Genomic DNA, 17,726 nt, shown 5'->3' with positions numbered 1-17,726 from the left:
ACCAAATGTTAATCAAGAGTTAGAGATTTTTGTGAAACACTGGCTATCCATTTGACGACCTGCAGCATAAATCAAAATGCTGAATTTTCAGACTAGAATTTTGTATCTAATTTTTTAGGTGTATGGGTCAATAAATCAAGGAGGTATACAGACACATATAGCCAGCTTCATGAATGAACATTATGAAACCTTCAATTGTGCCATTCTTGGTCATTGCAGCAATACCTTTTTTATTCATTTGCTTCTGAGAAATAATTCTGGGAGTGTTTTTTCTCCCTGAGAACACCGAATGTGGCTATTCCCTAATATTTTGCTTTAATGGCTGGAGAATAAAACACCAACACAGAAAAAGAAATATATTTTAATGTCATTAAATAAGTTTGCTAGCAAATATAAACTTTTACATAAAAATAAAACCATTAAATTTTAATTAAATCTGAATTATATTAATCTGAATGAAAATATTTGGAATGTTAAGTGTAACAGCTTAATAAACTGACTCCCAAACGGTTTAGCTAACTCAAAAGGACACGTACATTCTTTCACACACTTGAAAATGGGGTAAAAATTGAGGTGGAATCTAGCAACTTACAGAATTATTTAACCGAAAAGAATATTTGTACTCAGCAGAAACTGTAGAGAATTGTAGAGTCCACAGACTGCAATTTTGAGCTGAAATTTGTCTTGATAATGTGATGCTAATATCCCTGCCCTTGCTGAAAATGTCAGACCTACAAACAATCAAGACTTCAGAAGAATTTTGTCTCAATTCTGCTGTATTCTTCCTCCAGAAAGATGTCAGTGCTGTTGAAGAATATAAAGTGCAGAGATCCTTCAAGATTGGGTAACAGGAACATTCCGAGTGAAAGAGAGAATCTTCCTGTAGCCGAGCGTACCAGAGAGTACAGATTGATCTGTCCTTAAAGTTTGAAGGAATATTTTTAAAAGGGAGAACATATACAACCAAATCAGAATGTGTCCTACTTATATAATATGTACCCATTAGCTGCTTAGTTTAATTTCATATGTTTAGGTTTATACACATATATGTAATACCTCATGCTTTCATTTTCTATCCCTGCATCCACCCAAACAACTATTACAGCATCCAGTCAGCATAGAGAAAGAACAAAGCGTTGAGGTACTAACTGTCTGGGCATATTAAGCATGGATGGTAGTAAAAAACCAAATAAGATAAACAGAAATTACTATTAAAGCATGTCTTTCTTTCAGGTGATTTCTAGTTTCAAATCCCTGATAGGAATTGTATGATTTCTCTCATGTTGTGAGAAATTGTGAAGTGCCCTCAAGTTCCTCTTTCTGCTGTGGAACTTTACAAGAAAGTTACTGGTACAAAGTCACATTGGCTGTGCCAAAAGCATTTATGGCTTGTGATTAATAATCTGCCTCTGACCATATTTCCAATAATGGTTATGAATCACAGATTGTGGCCTAACTCCTTCTATTTCTGAGACATTCTCTTCTGTAACCCACACAGCTCTGCTTTCTTCATTGATCCTCAGAATTTTACAATGTCACAGTGCATAATGTAAGATACAGCAAAAAAAGTCACGCAGATAGGCAGAGCATCGTATTTACTATCATTCTGGAACAAAACTAAAAGCATTAAACACTGGAGAGTGGATTTCAGCCATCAGACAAAAGTGTTGCATGTTGTTCTGTAGGGTACCTGGGGAGGATTCTTGTTCTGGCAGGACATCTAAGAACATGAGCCCTCAAGCCTTGCTACGTGCAGAAATGGCTCACAGTCAGCAGTCTGGCTGATGGCCTCAGTTTCAAGTTGGGTATCTTCTAGACTTCTAGGCTGACACCTAAAATAGATGAAAATGTGATTTACAGAAACACGGGAAATAGGAGCTGAAAAGGAGTTGACAGTAAACAGTCAGTTATCTCAGGATTTAGAAAAAGAATGAGGTGGGGCTCAGGACCCTTGGCTGTTTAAAGAAACAGGACTGACTGTGAGGAATGCATTTTCCTCTTGCTACAAGGAAGGGTAGGCTCTTATGTCAGCATGAAGATCCTTTCAGTGCGGGATAAACCCTGGACTGCTAAGACCTAGTGTTGGAACAAAATGGAGAAATGCGATGCAGAGATCAAATTCTGTTCTCAGTACAAGATGATTCTTCCAGTCCAGCATTGGATGGCCTGTGGTAGGAGCAATGCCTTGGATCCTTCAACTCTGTGATGACAGAGATACTTGCACTTGATGGAAGCCTCATCTCATCTCATCTCTCTTGCAACTCCAGCTTTCTTATAAATGGTGATCGACAGAAAGGTTTATACAGTTCAATGGTTTTGGAGCCAAATCTACCAATAAACCAGAAATAAAAAAGGAAGAAACTGCCGGAAAAAAGTGGTAAGCTGGTGCCATGGCAGTCTCACAGAGAAGAGGGAGTAGTTATCACAATTTAGGATCCCAGAACAAGACAGCAGAAAGATATTTTGACTTACTGCTGGACAGACTAAGTTGTTGCAGGAACTAAATTGTCCAAGGAAGTTTAGCTGAAGTCCAGCGTGAAATCTAACTTTCTTTCAGCGGGTGAAGGGATGATTACAAAGAGCAAAACCTGTGACTTGAGGACAGTAGAGCTGAAGCTTAGAAGTAATAACTTACTCTGATTGGTAGATGAGATACTTCTGTTCTTCTTCAATATCACAAAACCCAGAAGAAGTATGATGATTATAGTCACAGCTATAAGTGGGCCAAAGAAATTTATTTTCACTTGCTCCATTTCTTTCACTTGTATCTCTGAATAAGAAAACAGAGGAGATACACACAGCAAATATTTAATTTGGTGACAATTAGCTTAAGCCTGTCCCAAAGTTATGTGAATTAGAAGCTTAGGGAAAAGCCCTCAGCATCCTTTGCTTTTTTGGTGCTTTAATAGTGTCAATAGATCACTACCCACGTTGCTTTATTTCCATTTTCAATAACTAGTGAAACTACCAAGTCTTAACAGCCACTTTGATGACAATAAGGCAAAGTATACTTTCTGAAGTTTGGATAACGTGAGAGATCAGCAAATTAATTAATACAAGAGCCTCGGAGGCTGCTACTATTCTGCTGCTACTCTGTGGTACTGTATAAGTTTGAAGAATTTGGGATATCTGTTGGGATTTGGGATATCTTGGTATCTGTTGGAAATTATGATCAAAGCCTAATAAATGCCTACAGGGATGTGAAAGTAGCAGGGAATGCAAAGGAGTTTCCCTCTGTTTCTGGTTATTGTGTTTTTGAGGTTTTGGTTGCTAGCGTTGGCAACTGATAGAGCTTCAATTATTGCCAAACAAAGGTTTTGTTTATGTGGAGTTCCTAGCTTCTTACCCATCACCACTACTTATCAGGTGGCTAATTTTATAAAGTCAGGGAGGAGAGAGGAATAATTGAACAGGGAAGAGGAGGATGCAGTACTATAGCTAATATAGCTATGTTAACACTCGTGAGCAACACGCAGAGCTGTGCAAACCTCAGAAGAATTCTGTGTTGCAGTTTAGTACTATTTTAAAATCCTGGAATGAGAGGACATCAGAGGCATTTTGCCATATCTGGCATTGATGGCTTAACCCTTTAACTAAATTTATATGAAGAAAACTACCCTGTGAAGCTTGTTTCAGAATGAGTGACAAGGTTCTTTTTCACATGCAGTAGTAAGGTGCATGCCTGTACTACCCTAGTGGGCTTTCCTGCAACGCTACCTTTCCCCCTTGGCTCCCTGTTCCTGTCGGTTGAAGCCCAGCTCTCCACCTTCAATGTTGCCTAAAAGAGACATATGCAAGCCATGTGGGAATTTTCTTTATTGTGATTCATTTGTGCCATAGCTTATGAACAAAAATACGTTCAAGGATATTTACCTACCCCAGGAGATAAATAAAATATGGCTTTAGTTTAAAGGATGTGAACCCTGAGATAATCCAACACTAAAATAATATTGGAACTCGAGCTCTCAGCTTCTTCTTACAAGAGGTGTGTGAAAAAAGACACAAACCTAGAGAAAAAAAAAAATCCCCTAATAGAATTTTGGAATGTGTACTTCATTCTGCCAAGTGTCATGAACACTACCAGTAATGCTTCTAAGACTAGTCAAGATTTCATGGCCTTTAGTGTTAAACTCAGCACAGTCTCTCTGGCAGTTTGTGAGCCAAATCTGGTCTAAGGGAATCTTCTGCTTAGCCTTCTGCCTGTCTTTAGGAAATGATTAAAAATAGTGGCTTAGGCACCACCTAAACGTCAGACAAAAACTTTTTCACTTTCATGGTGGTCAAACACCATGTTTGAGCTGAGAGAGGTGAAGGAATCTCTGTCCTGGGAGATATTTAAAACTCAACTGGATAAGGCCTGGCACTACCTGTTGACCCTGCTTTGACTGAACTAGATGATCTACAGATACCTCTTTCAACATCAACAGTTCTCTGATTCTGTGAAGTGGTAACCTCTCTTAACAGAGACCTCTCTTAACCTCTCTCTTCAGAGACCTGTTGCCACCTAATCCAGAAATCCAGGTTGTTTTTTTGCTACTGCAGCAACATCTAGGGAGGTGATGAACACGACTGTGTTCTGGACTGCATAGCAGTAGCATTCCTTCTCTGTGCCCTCTCCTTGCTCTAGTAAGACTTTCCACAGGGAAAGGAGAGCAAATTTGGTGGCTGTAGCTGTTGAACAGGGTGCAGACCATCCAACCCTCGTAACTAACTCCTACTACTACTTAGGCTTTATTCCCTGCCTTGACTGTGCTGCTATCTGTGACCAGATCTACTGCAGTGTACCCTGCTCCTGCCTGGGCAACAGTCAGAATGGGCAAGTGGAGACTCACCTATGCTTAGTGGCACTGAGACAAGGCTCCCCAGCTGCTCTCCAAGGTGAAGCAAGCAGCTAATATTAGTGAGAGTGTTTGTAGGAACTGTGATATTCAGCTGGCTGGTAACACTGTACAGCTTTGTTACAGCGTCTTGTGAGACATCCGTGTGACCCATAGCCCCTTCTGTTGTGTTTTTGTGTGAAATCAACCAAGTCATCTGCTTGGGCTTTGGATAACCTCCGCTGGAAGAACAGGAAAGATTCAAGGGTTCGTTGGGCTTTAGTTCCCCACTGTGCAGCCATTCTATCTCAGGTTGACTATAGTTGGCTGAAATAGACCAGAGAGAAAGCATCATGAGTCAGACATATCACATCTTGTGACAGTTCCTGACCATTATTAAAGACTTTCTGACAGAAGCAGGTCTAAACAAATTTCCCAGGAAAACAATAGGAGTGCCAAAAAGGGTTTATTATGGTTTTGGTGTACATGCAGACTTGCTGCTCCTTGTCCACAGGGTATTTCAAGGATTTAAGTCTGGTCAGCCAGACAATGGGCCTCTGTCTTTCCCACCTCCTTTAGATCCACTGACACCGGAATAATCAAACCTGTGCTTAAGTACAAAATGAGAATGGGACACAGTGCTGCCTACTCTTGACCTCCTTATTAGGTAAGGGGAAACCCACAAATTTTTTACTGTGGAATGCAGAGAAAGAAATCATCCAAGAGACTTTGCATGGGGTAATTTGGAGGTCCAGTGCTGGCATAGGTAGAAGTGTCCTTGGTGTCTGTTGGTATTATGAGTAATCTTCTTGCAGCTAATAAAGTAATTCACTCATCTTTACTTGATAGTAGAATCATAGTATCATAGAATAGTTAGGATTGGAAGGGACCTTAAAGATCACCCAGTTCCACCCCCCTGCCATGGGCAGGGACATCACACTAGATCAGGCTGCCCAACACCCCATCCAACCTGGCCTTGAACACCTCCAGGGATGGGGCAGCCACAACCTCCCTGGGCAACCTGTGCCAGTGTCTCACCACTCTCATAGTGAAGAAATTCTTCCTAATGTCCAGTCTAAATCTGACCCTCTCCAGTTTGTACCTGTTCCCCCTCGTCCTATCACCACAAGCCTTTATGAACAGTCCCTCCCCAGCTTTCCCTTCAGGTACTGGAAGGTCGCTAAAAGATCTCCTCTGAGCCTTCTCTTCTCCAGGCTGAACAAGCCCAACTCTCTCAGCCTGTCCTTGTAGGGAAGGTCCTCCAGTCCTAGTAGGCCTCCTTTAGCTTGACATTTTATGTGGAAGTGACTATGGTACAAGTTTTTTTTACTTTATGTCATTGGATACTCATCCCAGTCAATAAAAAACATACCTGTTGCTTTAAAAAAGTCAAGTTTCCCGAGAAAGAAATGATTAGTGAAACAGGATTGGAAAGAATGGTTTAAACATAAAATATTAATGATAAATGGAAGTTTTTCACTGATACTCTCTGTTAAATAATCTCCCCAAGATTGTCAACTAGAATTTGTTTGGTTAAAAGGTCATAGTAGTTATAGTGGACTATAATGGAAAAGGAGGAGGAGAGAGTATAGATATACTAATTGCATGTTGGCCTGCAGCAAGTTAAAAACAACAACAAAACCAACAAAACCCAAGAAAAGACTGAACAGATTAAAGGCTTCATTGAAAATACTTCATTATTTTAATGCAAATAGAACTAAAGACAATATGGAGGAATATTGGAGAAGGGGAAAAGGATTCTTAGAAAAATATGAGTCTAAGAGTGTCTGATTTTTCTGCACATGCACTCAGTGTGTTTAATCCAGGCTCTAATGCTTGCCCCAGTGAACTCTTAATATGGATGGATGAAGGAATTTGATGTTGCCTTTATTTGCTATATGCCAACACACAGAGAGAAGAATTTAGCTCAGTCACTCAAATCTCCAAGAGTCCACGGCTGTGAATTCAAAATGGAAAAGGTCCCATTTTTTTCACACCCCAAAATGTAGTTGTCTCTCAGGAGAGCTCAAACTTTCTCTTTCTCCACAAGGTCTGACTTGCATAGCTGACTGCTCACTCCAGCCTCTGGTCTACCATATTTATTCTCTCCTTGGCATTTAATAGGGGGGGCAGGAATGTAATCCATGTCTGTGAAACTTGCCAAATCACCCAAATGACTTAAGAGTTTCAATCTTGTTGGTAGTTAACAAGTGAAAATAGTGGAGTATACCTGCTCAAAGCACTTCTGTCTTTATGGCTTCTGGAACCTGAATTTGCTGAAAAGTTATGTTGGTTGCATGCAGAGTGTGGGCCGCATGTGTGAACTTTAGACTGTAAACAGAAAAGTGTGTTTCAGGATGTCTTTTGTATGTAAACAGAACATGGCTTCCAAAACGGCTATGGACTTCAAATTAAATACCTCAATAGACAGCAGACCTATCTAGGCCTTAATAGTTTTCTCAATGGCTTAATCATCCTACCTGACTTTGTTCTATTTTCTAAAGTGACAACGTGCCTTACTTCTCACTTGCTTCCAGCCACTGACTGTTTTTATGTCTTCACTGAATTGATTAGCATTTTTTTTCATATTATCCAGTAGTTTAGATGTCTTTCAGGTTCCCACACTCTGAAAATTAGACTTTTTTCAGTCTTCTGTGTTATAAGGTAATTAGATCGATCTTTCAATCTCTGTAGTTGGACTCTGGTTTTTTTCCAGCTTTCAGATGTCTTTCATAGAGCTTTTCTGCACACTTTTAAGTTTTCCAATATCACCCTTAAAATCAGGACAAACTATTAAGCCTATTCTGACATCAGTTTCACTCCCAGTTGTTTGTACAGCGTATATTTTAAAATAGCTTTCCTAGCCTCACCTACTTCCCATATTGATCCATGCAAAGGATGCACTAGAGCCACACTATAGCAGCAGAATTTCCAGTTAAGCTGCTTGTCACCACGGTCTCTGCCTTGCCTATTTTAAGAGCCAAATCATTCCAATGGCCTTTCTTTCTTTCTTGAAAATTATGTGTTTGTTGTTCTTGTATAAATCACCATGGCTGTACACAATACATATAATATACATATATCTATATATTTTTTCCCGGTGCAATACATATAAATAACACATGTAAACTGTATTAGAAGGTACTTCAATATTTCTGAATGGGCTTGGTCACCAAGTGGTCCATATAGCTTTATAGGGCTGCCCTATCATTCTTGTACAGCTCCCAGTCTTTCTTATGTCCATTTTAAGTGTGACATGCCAGAATACAAAGCATCTCCATGTATGATATGAGATTCTAATTAAGAAACAGTAGGTAAGCACAAGTACATTTCAACATTTGCATTTTTCTTCTAATTATTTTTAAGTTTTGTTTTAATAAAATATGATTTTATACTGCTCCTTCCTTTAGAAGCTTATTGAACAGAGTCATTTGGAAGGAACACAGCAGCAAATAGTTTAAAACAGTCTTCCTGAAGCTAAACCTTAAAGATCTGGGAGAATTTAGTGCCTAAATGTGAGACTTCTGTAACGTGTTGCTCAGATGTTGGCTAAGCTAATTTAACTGCTTGAATTAACTGAATGGTTGATGCTAAGCATCTCTCAAATTAGGGACCTTGATACTAAGTATGCATTATAAATTTCTGAGTTCTAAAACTTTGCTGAAAATACTTGCCAAGTAGATTCTGGGAGAATCAAAATTAACAATCTAGGTTTCTATCTCTGAATTGAGGAAACGCTTGCTGGTAGCACAAAGCTAAATAGGCTCAGATGTCCTGGTACTTCATTTTTGGCTGCTGTTACACATGGCCTGTTCTCTTTTGAAGCAGTTTTGAAGCCTGAAAATACCAGTGGAAGTTAGAACCTATTATTATTCATTACTAGCACTATCATAGTGGAAGAGAGAACATAGGCATACCGACAAAAGTTACTAGCAGAGCAGCTTGAAATAGAAAAGCATTAGGAAAATATATTTGGAATTACTAAAAATATTAGAATATATTAGGAAAGATTGCTTCCTTACTGAACCCTTTTCCCTTGTTAAAAGATTTTGCTTTTTCCTCTGATAACATGCAAGAAATCAGGCTGAATCTCAGAAATGCCTGCATTTTTTCTTCAGATATTTTCAGTCTTACTTTAACTAAGCATATGAATTTCTGCCCCTCCACATATAAGCTGCTCTTTTCTTATTCTCCCTGCAATTTATATCATCATAAAACAGCCGTGTGTTTGTAGAAATCTTGTTACGTTTCAATTGTAATTTACCATCAACAATGCTATTTCCTATTGCTTTTAATAGGAGGCAGTGCATCAGATGCAAGTAAAGAAGTGTATTTTCCAGAGTCCTAAGAGCCACAAAACTTGCAGGAGGCAATAGGAAGAAGCCGGAATGGTTTTCACAGGGAAGTATGACAGGGTGGGAATCAGGAACGATGCAATATTGAGCAAATTATTGCCTCATTTTCTGCTTCTGATTGTTTCCACCTGTGTACATTCAGAGCTGAGGATTTTCCATTGAGAATGCTTTTAACTATCTTTAGAAATTCTACTGCAGTACAGATACATCTTCAGTGGCTTATGGACAGCCATATTTCTACATTTCTGGAATGAACAAATTGACATAGACCCCTCCCCCCAAAGGAAAAAAAACCTGAGACAGCTAGAAGAGATGACTTACCAATAATGCGCAGTAAGCACTCAGACGTGTGTATGACCTTTGGCGAGCCTTTATCTCTGTGCTGTATAATACATTTATACTGTCCCTCATCCATAACTCCTGCATTTAGCAACTGCAAGGTCCATTTGTCCATATCCATCTTGGTGCGATTTATATATTTAGGACTAAGGTTATCATGTTTTTCTTGGCCATAGTATACTTCGTGCACCACTTCAACAGTGTCTTTTTGCCAAAAAACTCTTAAATCCTTTAAGTCAGTTTTCTGAGAGTTTGGAAAATAGCAGGATAGGTATGCAGTGTGATTGAGAAATGACTTCACCTGATGCACACTGGCAGCAATACCTTCAACAAAGAGAGAGAAGAAATTAAGATTTCCATCAGCTACAAAAGAACACCAAGTATTTGCACATTTAACGACAGTAGCAATAAGCCCGCCAGCATTTCGACACAAATTCACCCACTAGGTATGACAGGACACATACTTCTTCAAACTGACTCAGTTAGTCTTGTGGAGCTTAGGTCATAAAACTGTTTCTTCTTTTTCCTCCTATATTTTACTTTCCAAGGAAGGCCTACCACAGAGGTTGTGAGTATCTCTATTTTAGAAGATTTACATGGAGGCAAAAGGTTCAAAACATTTTTGTACCTAGCATCCTGAACATAGTGAAATTCTGCCACAAAGGTGATAGTTGCACAATTTCTTTTTAAAAAGTTGAGTTCATTCTCCTAACAAAATAACACAGCATTGCAGCTTTGAAGAAAAAGTAAAGTGCACACTGTGTGCGAAATGGTGGTTGTGTCTAGGGTACATATGACCAGAAGGTCAGAAACAGGTCAACACTTTCAGTCTCACTGAAGAATTAATACAATGCTTAACAACAAATTAAATGTCAGATTTAACTGTTCTGTAATTAATCTACAGTTTAATGACAGATTAAATGTCAAATTAAACTGTTCTGTTGCAGGTGGTGTTAACAGAAATAGTCGATAACCACAATTATGCCTTCATGCAAAGAAAGCATGAACTGTGTTACATAAGGGATGATTTTTCTCGTGTTTTTGTCAGTTCATATAGCCATTACTACAGCTGGCAATGGGCCAGGAGGACCATCTTCTCTTGGAATGAGAAATGTAGTCTTCCATCCCAGAAGATACAAATGAACACCTCTACTACGTTCAAAAGGAGGAGAAGATTTACAGTCTTTCTTCTGGTGCAAAGTTTTGACTTCTCCTCCAAAGCATCAGACTGCAAAATTCTCTCCTCATCTGCCTGTAACTCCAGTTGTCCTATATCAAACTGTCGGTTTTCAGTTTAATACTGCTCTGCTCTATGATATACAGAGGAGATATACACACATTTTAAAGATAGATTTAAATTGAAAATTTAGGAGCAACATAAAATAAGCATAATGTAAAGATATAAAGATGACAAGAGAAATTACTTACTATATATTTTATAGAGTCCTTGCATGCAATTTAAATACGTGTCACATAGGCTATATGATCTTGATTGTGCAACAGAAATTATTAATTACTACTAAGGAATGAGCTTCTTAGTGGATTAGAAGGTCTCACATAGCAGGACACAAATACTCAGAACAGGTTTTACAATTAAAAATGCGTCTGTTACCTGGGAGAAGTATCATAGCATAAAGGAAGGATATGCAGACCTCCATGATGCTGTAAGAAGGAAGAATGAAATAAATATCTTAGAGTTTGAAAATGCTCCAGTACCTTCTCCAGTAGTCCCAAAGAAGTGGTAAAACAAGAAGTTTTAGCAAGAGAGAGACCCTTGAGAAAGTTAATCTCACCTTTTCCCATGGACTGGTGCAAGGACTTCTGTGGGCTTCACAGCCTGTGACAACAAGAAGCATGCCATGACAGATCTCTGTTTTCCAGAGAAGGTGATGTGGTGCAAGATTAGTGCACACAAGGTACTCCATGGGAGGAACACAAAGCCCCCGCGGTACAAAGGACAGGACAATCACCCAAAATGCGTGGTATGGAGGAAAGAGGAATGGGGAAAATGCTTGCCATTGGCAGTGTGGGGAAGAAAATGGGGGAAATGAAAGTGGGGGGGGAGGAGAAAGTGACACAGAAGGAAGAGGTGTAGGAGACAGCACAATGATGTCAGCTACCAGAAGTGATGAAGTGTGTGACCTTCAGTTTTGTAACAGGAACTTGTCCTTCATGACAGTAAAAGACAATGAAGAGAAATCATATATGGTTTAAAGAGCTGAGGCGAAACAGCGCATAATTTGTGGTCAAAACAAATGGCTGCTTGGGTTCATGTGGTACAAGGGCCTATAATCCAGGAGAACAGTCAAATGTCATTCCTATGCACTATTGATAGGACAGCACCTGCATCTGATTGGCCTGTGGTTGCTGGTTTGAATTTCAGCAGCACCTTTGTGGTTTTTCCTGTGCCTTTTCTATATATTTGAGAGAAGCCTTCACACCACACCTGCCAAGGTCTTTCTGTCTCCCGCTTTAAACAGCTCCAGAGAATCCTCTTTTGCTGGAGCAGATGTGAAAACTCTTCAGTTCTCACACTACTTAAAAACAGTCTGGTGTCCTGACTGGTAGTACAGCTTCCTGTTGGTTTCCCATTGTTTGTCATGTTTTATTTTAAGGTGGTGTACTTTGGTCTTTACTATTATTCCAGGTCTCTGGAAGCTAGAGTCTCTTCTTCTAGTACAGGATTCCCCTCAGTCTGCTGACATGTTTTTTTCTGTGTGTACTGTAATGTACACACCTGTGAATTATATTTTTTTCTAGACCAGATTGATCCTGCCTTTTCTTAGGAAAGGAGAAAAGAAAGAAACCCAAATGTCTCAGAGGATATAGATAATTTTCTTTGTGATCCCATACGTCGTAGCAGAAGAAGAGGGAGGGCTTGTGCAGAATCTGTTATTGTAGGCAGTTCATTCTCTCTCTGTTCCAGCCACCCTACTATCAAGGGGTTTTCCTCCTAGGCTGGGGCCCACTGAATTAAACCACACTGCTGATTGTCTAAATACAATTGCCTATGCCAAGACACCGAAAACTACAGAAGCTCCTCAGCAGTCACATTCCCTTTTGTGAATAACAATTTTTGCTTCCAGGTAAGTTAAAAAAAAAAAATTATAGCAGGTGTGTAAGAGGAGAAAATAAAACAATCTAGCAACTGGAAACGTGAATGAAGTAGAGAGTTTACTGCTATAGCTAGGCATGTTTTGCAATTACAGTCTCACAGCAGCAAAGACCAAAACCAGAACCGAAATTAAGAGTGAGAGACAGAAATAAAACCCTGGTGAAAACACCAGCTAACACTGCTTGCGTTTCTTTATGGGTTGGATTCAGAGCTGTGAGGACAGAAGTCTCAAAGATCCTGTGTGGTTTCCTGGCTGCTGTCTTTCAGAGAAGACACGTTGCTGGAGATAGCTGCATGAAGAAGGATGTGTGAGTCTCCAGAGGGGTGTACACCCACATTCCCTACAGAGGGAGGTCACTGAGTGTGGCAAGCTGCTTCTCTTACATGAGCTGATTTATAGAGAGTCGCTGAATCATGAATTAGGCCAATAAAACTTCAGTGCTGCCAGCAGCTTTTCTTCCCCTTTTTTTACATTTGCCTTCAACCAGCAAATGCAAATCCTTGGAGACAGTGTCCAGAAGACTGAAGGGAGGAAGAATTACATACTTTCCACCTTGGCTGCTTACACTATTTCTTTTGCATATTCAATACAAATTCTGTGCTCAATTCTCTTTTAGATCTGCAGGCCATTGGAAGTCTGTTTACGTCCCAGAATTGTTTAGCAGTCAAAGAGGACAAGAGAGGAAAGACAAAATTTGCTTCAGGGTATGACCCACAGCTGGTTAATGGTGCAGACCAAACTGCCCTCTTCCTGGCTATGGCCCAGTGCATGAGCACTCTGTTCCACTCCAGAGCATTGTCAGTCTGTGCATGGATGTGTAGTTTTTTCTGTTCACATGCTGGCTGCATCCAGCTGCGGATGTGGCACTTATTCACAATGCCAGTGATAACGGATGAGATGGGAGTGGTTTGAAGGCCCAGGGCTTAAAAATTATCTCTGACATCCAGAAATGTGAGGTCAGTCCATGGGGAGGTAATAATTTTCCCTTACTAAATTAGGCAAGCACTATTGTGGTGTCTTTCTTGCCTTTTTAGGTTTTGTCAGCCATTCCTGGAGGTGTCCCCATGACTCACAATTACAAATCATGTGTAGATGTCGGAGATGTAAAATGGAGAAGTATATTAATTGAAATTATGTCAGTATGCAGTCAGTAGTCACGGTCAACCCTTTATTTACTATCTCTGCAGTCCAATATCTGAAAGGAGAAGAAACTGTATGAGTATATGCACTTTATTCTTCATGACTGCTTTGGTTTGGTGCAAACCAGTCTGAGAAAAGTCATGAGGCAGTTCTCACTTGGCTGAGTACAAGGGGATTCCTTCCCTGAAGAACTCTTAAGATCAACATTCATGAAAAAGAGGCAACTTCATCCCCTTTGCTTTTCAGAGCAATTGCCAGAAAACCCTGTGCAACTTATTTTGAGATTGGTTTATACTTTCTGTCTCTTGTTCCTCTCAATCCAGCATGTGAATCCAGCATGTAAAAAAGAGCTTTGTATCATATATGCTTGCCTGGCTTTTAATTTGTTTTCTTTTTTACTGTTTTCATTTTTAGATGTAGCCATTATCTCTTGAAAGACTTTTGTCTTTTGTCAAATCTGTGCTCTTTGACTCCTAAGTTCCTTCACTGCCCTTGAGTTCCTTTCAAAATGTTCATTTCTTACATGTTCTTAGGTGTAATTAATTTATTTTCTTACATCAAATACATATTATTCTATGGGGAGAGACTCTCCTCCCCCATGTTTCATGATGAACTCAAAGCAAAACTGGCCACTGAACTAGTAATCTATTCTTTTGACTTTTCTAGTGTAGGGAATTTTTCTAAAATTTCCACCCTGTGCAACACTGAGTAGCTCCATGGGCAGTGCTCTGAGCTGCCTGGAGACAGGACATCTGTGACTAAGACTTTCCATCGCTGACATGAAAGCTATCCTAGAGACTTCTAAATGAAATTGTGCTAAAAATGCATTTACCAGCCTTCTCCCATGTTGTAAAGATAGGTTAATTTGAATAAGAATTATCAAAGGAAATCACAACTTAGGAGAATTTCCTTAATGTGGCATGGTCAGAGAATTCTAGGATGCCCTCTGCCCAAGTACTAAACCATACAACTGCATAAATATCCAACATGGGACCCATTTTAAAAACATACCATTGCCCAGGCAACTTGTGTTTCCTATGTGCTTCTCCAGTTAGAAAGCAGCACTGTTTTAATAATTGCCCAACTTTTTCTGTTGCTCTTTTAGAACAATCTTTTACTCCAAGGTACATCTTAAAATTGTCAGCTTCTTGTTCAATCATGTTTAATCATTACATTACAAAAAAAACCACCTCTGCCATCCTAATTTTTGATTTCTGAATGCATTTGTTATTCCTCCCTACTATCGTCCTTTCAGCAACATCCCATTATTATATCTAAGATCTTCAGAGGAATTATGACTTTTTCTATGATGCTGGGATCAGTTTACTCTAACATCCAGAAACTGCTCTTTTAATAAAAAATAAACACCACCAATTATTTAAATAATACCTTTGGTCCAAAGATCATGGATAATTCCACTGTTTCTGCAAGCAAAGTTCTTCATCCACAACTAAAGGGCAGGTATCTCTGAAAGGCAGTACAGTGGCTGCCTTACGATGCACAGTCCCACTGCACAAATCATAGGACACAAATATGTACTCCACTCAAGTGAAACTGCGGGGGAAGTTTGGAGAAGAAGAACGTCATCAACCAGAATGAGACATTTGTTGGGATAAGCTATGGTGTTTACTCTGAGTTCCACCTAAAGGACGGGTCAGGTTGACATATTTTTCCATACTCTAAGTTACACCTGGCCACAGAATTGGGAAGTTGGTTGAACCACTTCTGCATCACAGATACGACATCACACTTCCCTCAAGGTTAGTCAAGAAAATATCTCAGCTGGGAAGCGGCAATTGCCTGATACACTTCTCACCAGATCACACTAACAGGTTCAATTTTGCAATGAAACAGAGTAGGAGTGCACTCCTGTTCACACACAGGTCAGAATTTAGAGATGCTAGCTGATTAACATTCAAGTCAGTTGCTGGAGTTTCCTCAAAAGTCATTGCACAGAGGAGGGAATTCAAATGCGCGCTGCCAGGTTGTCCCTCTTCTGAGCCTCCTGCTTCCACACAACACTTTGTCTGGAAATGGCAGCATGGCTACACAATGCAGTATAGGCATAACCTCAAACAGCAGTTTGCAGGGCATCTCCGATGGCAAGATACGTACTGCATGCAAAATGGTGAAACTAATTGATTTCTAAGGTATACCCAAACACACCTAACAAGCCATAAAATACATTGTAAGTTTAGCCCTCGGGTATTACACTTTTTATTTTCAATAAAAGTCTTTCAAAACCAGCTGGGAATATGACACAAAACTCATACTGCTTCTTAAACAGGAGGATCACTGACCAGGAACTACTTGCAATAAATAAATCTCAATTATTAAATGAAAATGTGATATTCAGAACTGCAGTTAACTGAGCCAGGCTCTCCTGTTCTCAGTTCTAGTGCAGAAATAACTCCGGGGACACATACTGCTTTTCTCACAATGCTCCTCATGGCACATTAACTGATTTACACAGCTAAAGGAAGAGGGTTTGCCTTTTAGTTTTGGATCCCTCCCTTCAACCACCAGAATTACAGTAGCTAGGAAGAAAGAATGTGATTCTCAAATGTACTGGTGTAAATCAAGATCACCACCCTTATAATGTGTAATTGGAAAATGTCCTGCAGATCCACTTTGGTCCTTTTGCCTAGTTTCTTATTCTAAACATCCTGCTCCAGGAATTCATGTGCTGATGCCACTATAGAATGAACTCTGGCTCGTCTGCTACAGAGTGGTCAGCTTGCTCCGGGGAATAAGGCATGTGTGTGATTAGCAGCTATGACTCAAATGAAATAGAGAGCAGCTGTGGAGTCTCTTCACTAATAGCAATTATATTTTTACGAATGCACATTCTCGCTTGCTTATAGGAGCATTTCAAAGGCTTGCCACAGTAACTGCTCAAATCATTAACAGATAAATAAAAAAGCAAACCCACTCAACTGAAAGCATTATTACAATACTTGGGAGTACCTTATTTCATTCTCCAGGCTTCGTGTCTCAGAGGCAGAAAAATGCTCCAGCATGGATCCTGACAACAGAAATGTTCACTCTTTCCTTTGTCTTCAGTGCCTGTCTTCCACCATATGCAGAAAGTCCAGATCATAGAAAATCAACCCTTTCCTACCACAAATACGTAAGTGCTTCTTACAGCAAGCACCCTCTGTCCAAAAGAAGCTTCCTCTTTTAAAGTTGAATTTCCCCTTCTTTCAAAGCACGTTTATTCTCTCACAAGTGCCAGTGTTATTCACAATGTCCCTGAGCCTCTTTGTAGCTCTAGTTTTCAAGAAAACCTTTGCTTAGATTTTGCCTGAAGGAAATAACTCTTTTTTAATAAGGCTTAGTTTTCATGGCTGGCAAATTCCATTCACTTTTGTTTGCTTAAATAGGTCTTATATTAATAGAATGGGAAATAGATTTGTTGGCACAGACTGAAGTTTCCCCAATGAGATTAGACAAAACTGTCTGTCCTTCCCTGCTCTGCTACTGACAATCACCAAGTTAATTTAAGATATGATGACACAATAAAAATACAGCTGAATGCACTATTATGTAAGAATAGTGATATCAGGACTGATTCTGTAACATTTATGGGAAATCAGAAAAATTTAAGCCCATACCTTTACCACTGCTGCTATGATTGCCATGTTCTAGCTGATTTTGCTATATGACTAAGTAAAGAAGTCGTGCCTATGTGTTTGTCTATTTGTATGTATAATTCTTTGATAAATCGATAATTTCATTTTCCTGTACTGCCAATTTATTTACATGGAATTTGATTTTTCCCCATAACTTCATTTTGATTCTACCAGTTTAGTAAAACCTGCAGCTTTATAATTCATTAAGATTTGTTTTAAGTTGGCTTATGAACATGCAATGAGTCTCATAAAAGCCCAACTTAATGATTGCGGTTATGCTTGCCAGCCTTAGATCAAACATTATTCACACCTGAGCCTTTTTTGTCT

General features: G+C 39.4%; 1 protein-coding gene across 4 annotated transcripts; it reads right to left on the bottom strand.

Moving 5' to 3' along the window:
* Window positions 1-399: 399 nt before the first annotated feature.
* Window positions 400-16,913, bottom strand: CD86 (CD86 molecule). Of its 4 annotated transcripts, none has more exons than XR_008448257.1 (7): window positions 11,305-12,584; window positions 11,124-11,173; window positions 9,494-9,835; window positions 4,833-5,144; window positions 2,636-2,770; window positions 1,691-1,832; window positions 400-919 (listed from the first exon to the last, which is right to left on the bottom strand). XR_008448257.1 is itself a non-coding variant. In XM_054056838.1 (7 exons), exons 3-7 carry the CDS (start codon window positions 11,167-11,169, stop codon window positions 1,813-1,815), a joined length of 855 nt encoding a protein of 284 aa, XP_053912813.1. In that variant the 5' UTR covers window positions 11,170-11,173; window positions 11,305-11,348; window positions 16,735-16,843; the 3' UTR covers window positions 400-1,812. The 4 variants fall into 4 exon arrangements, 3 of the variants coding, with proteins under 3 accessions (XP_053912813.1, XP_053912812.1, XP_009555126.2); XM_054056838.1 differs by adding an exon at window positions 16,735-16,843 and having other exon boundaries at window positions 400-1,832; window positions 11,305-11,348; XM_054056837.1 differs by lacking the exon at window positions 11,305-12,584 and adding an exon at window positions 16,735-16,913 and having other exon boundaries at window positions 400-1,832.
* Between the last annotated feature and the right edge of the window lie 813 nt (window positions 16,914-17,726).

Source organism: Cuculus canorus, chromosome 1 (genome assembly GCF_017976375.1).
Source record: "Cuculus canorus isolate bCucCan1 chromosome 1, bCucCan1.pri, whole genome shotgun sequence".
In the NCBI taxonomy this organism is placed as follows: Eukaryota; Metazoa; Chordata; class Aves; order Cuculiformes; family Cuculidae; genus Cuculus; species Cuculus canorus.
The sequence above is the reverse complement of the archived record's forward strand: the minus strand, read 5'-3'. Positions and strand labels throughout refer to the sequence as shown.

Bases quoted from the DNA above. Each gene is read 5' to 3' on its own strand.
- CD86 (XM_009556831.2), bottom strand. From the start codon at position 11,372: ATGGCATGCTTCTTGTTGTCACAGGCTGTGAAGCCCACAGAAGTCCTT. The intron at 5,145-9,493 runs GTAAGTCATCTC...GGTCTATTTCAG, and splicing joins GTGCTTACTGCGCATTATTG to CCAACTATAGTCAACCTGAG. The intron at 2,771-4,832 runs GTGAGTCTCCAC...TTTCTTATTCAG, and splicing joins CTCAGTGCCACTAAGCATAG to AGATACAAGTGAAAGAAATG.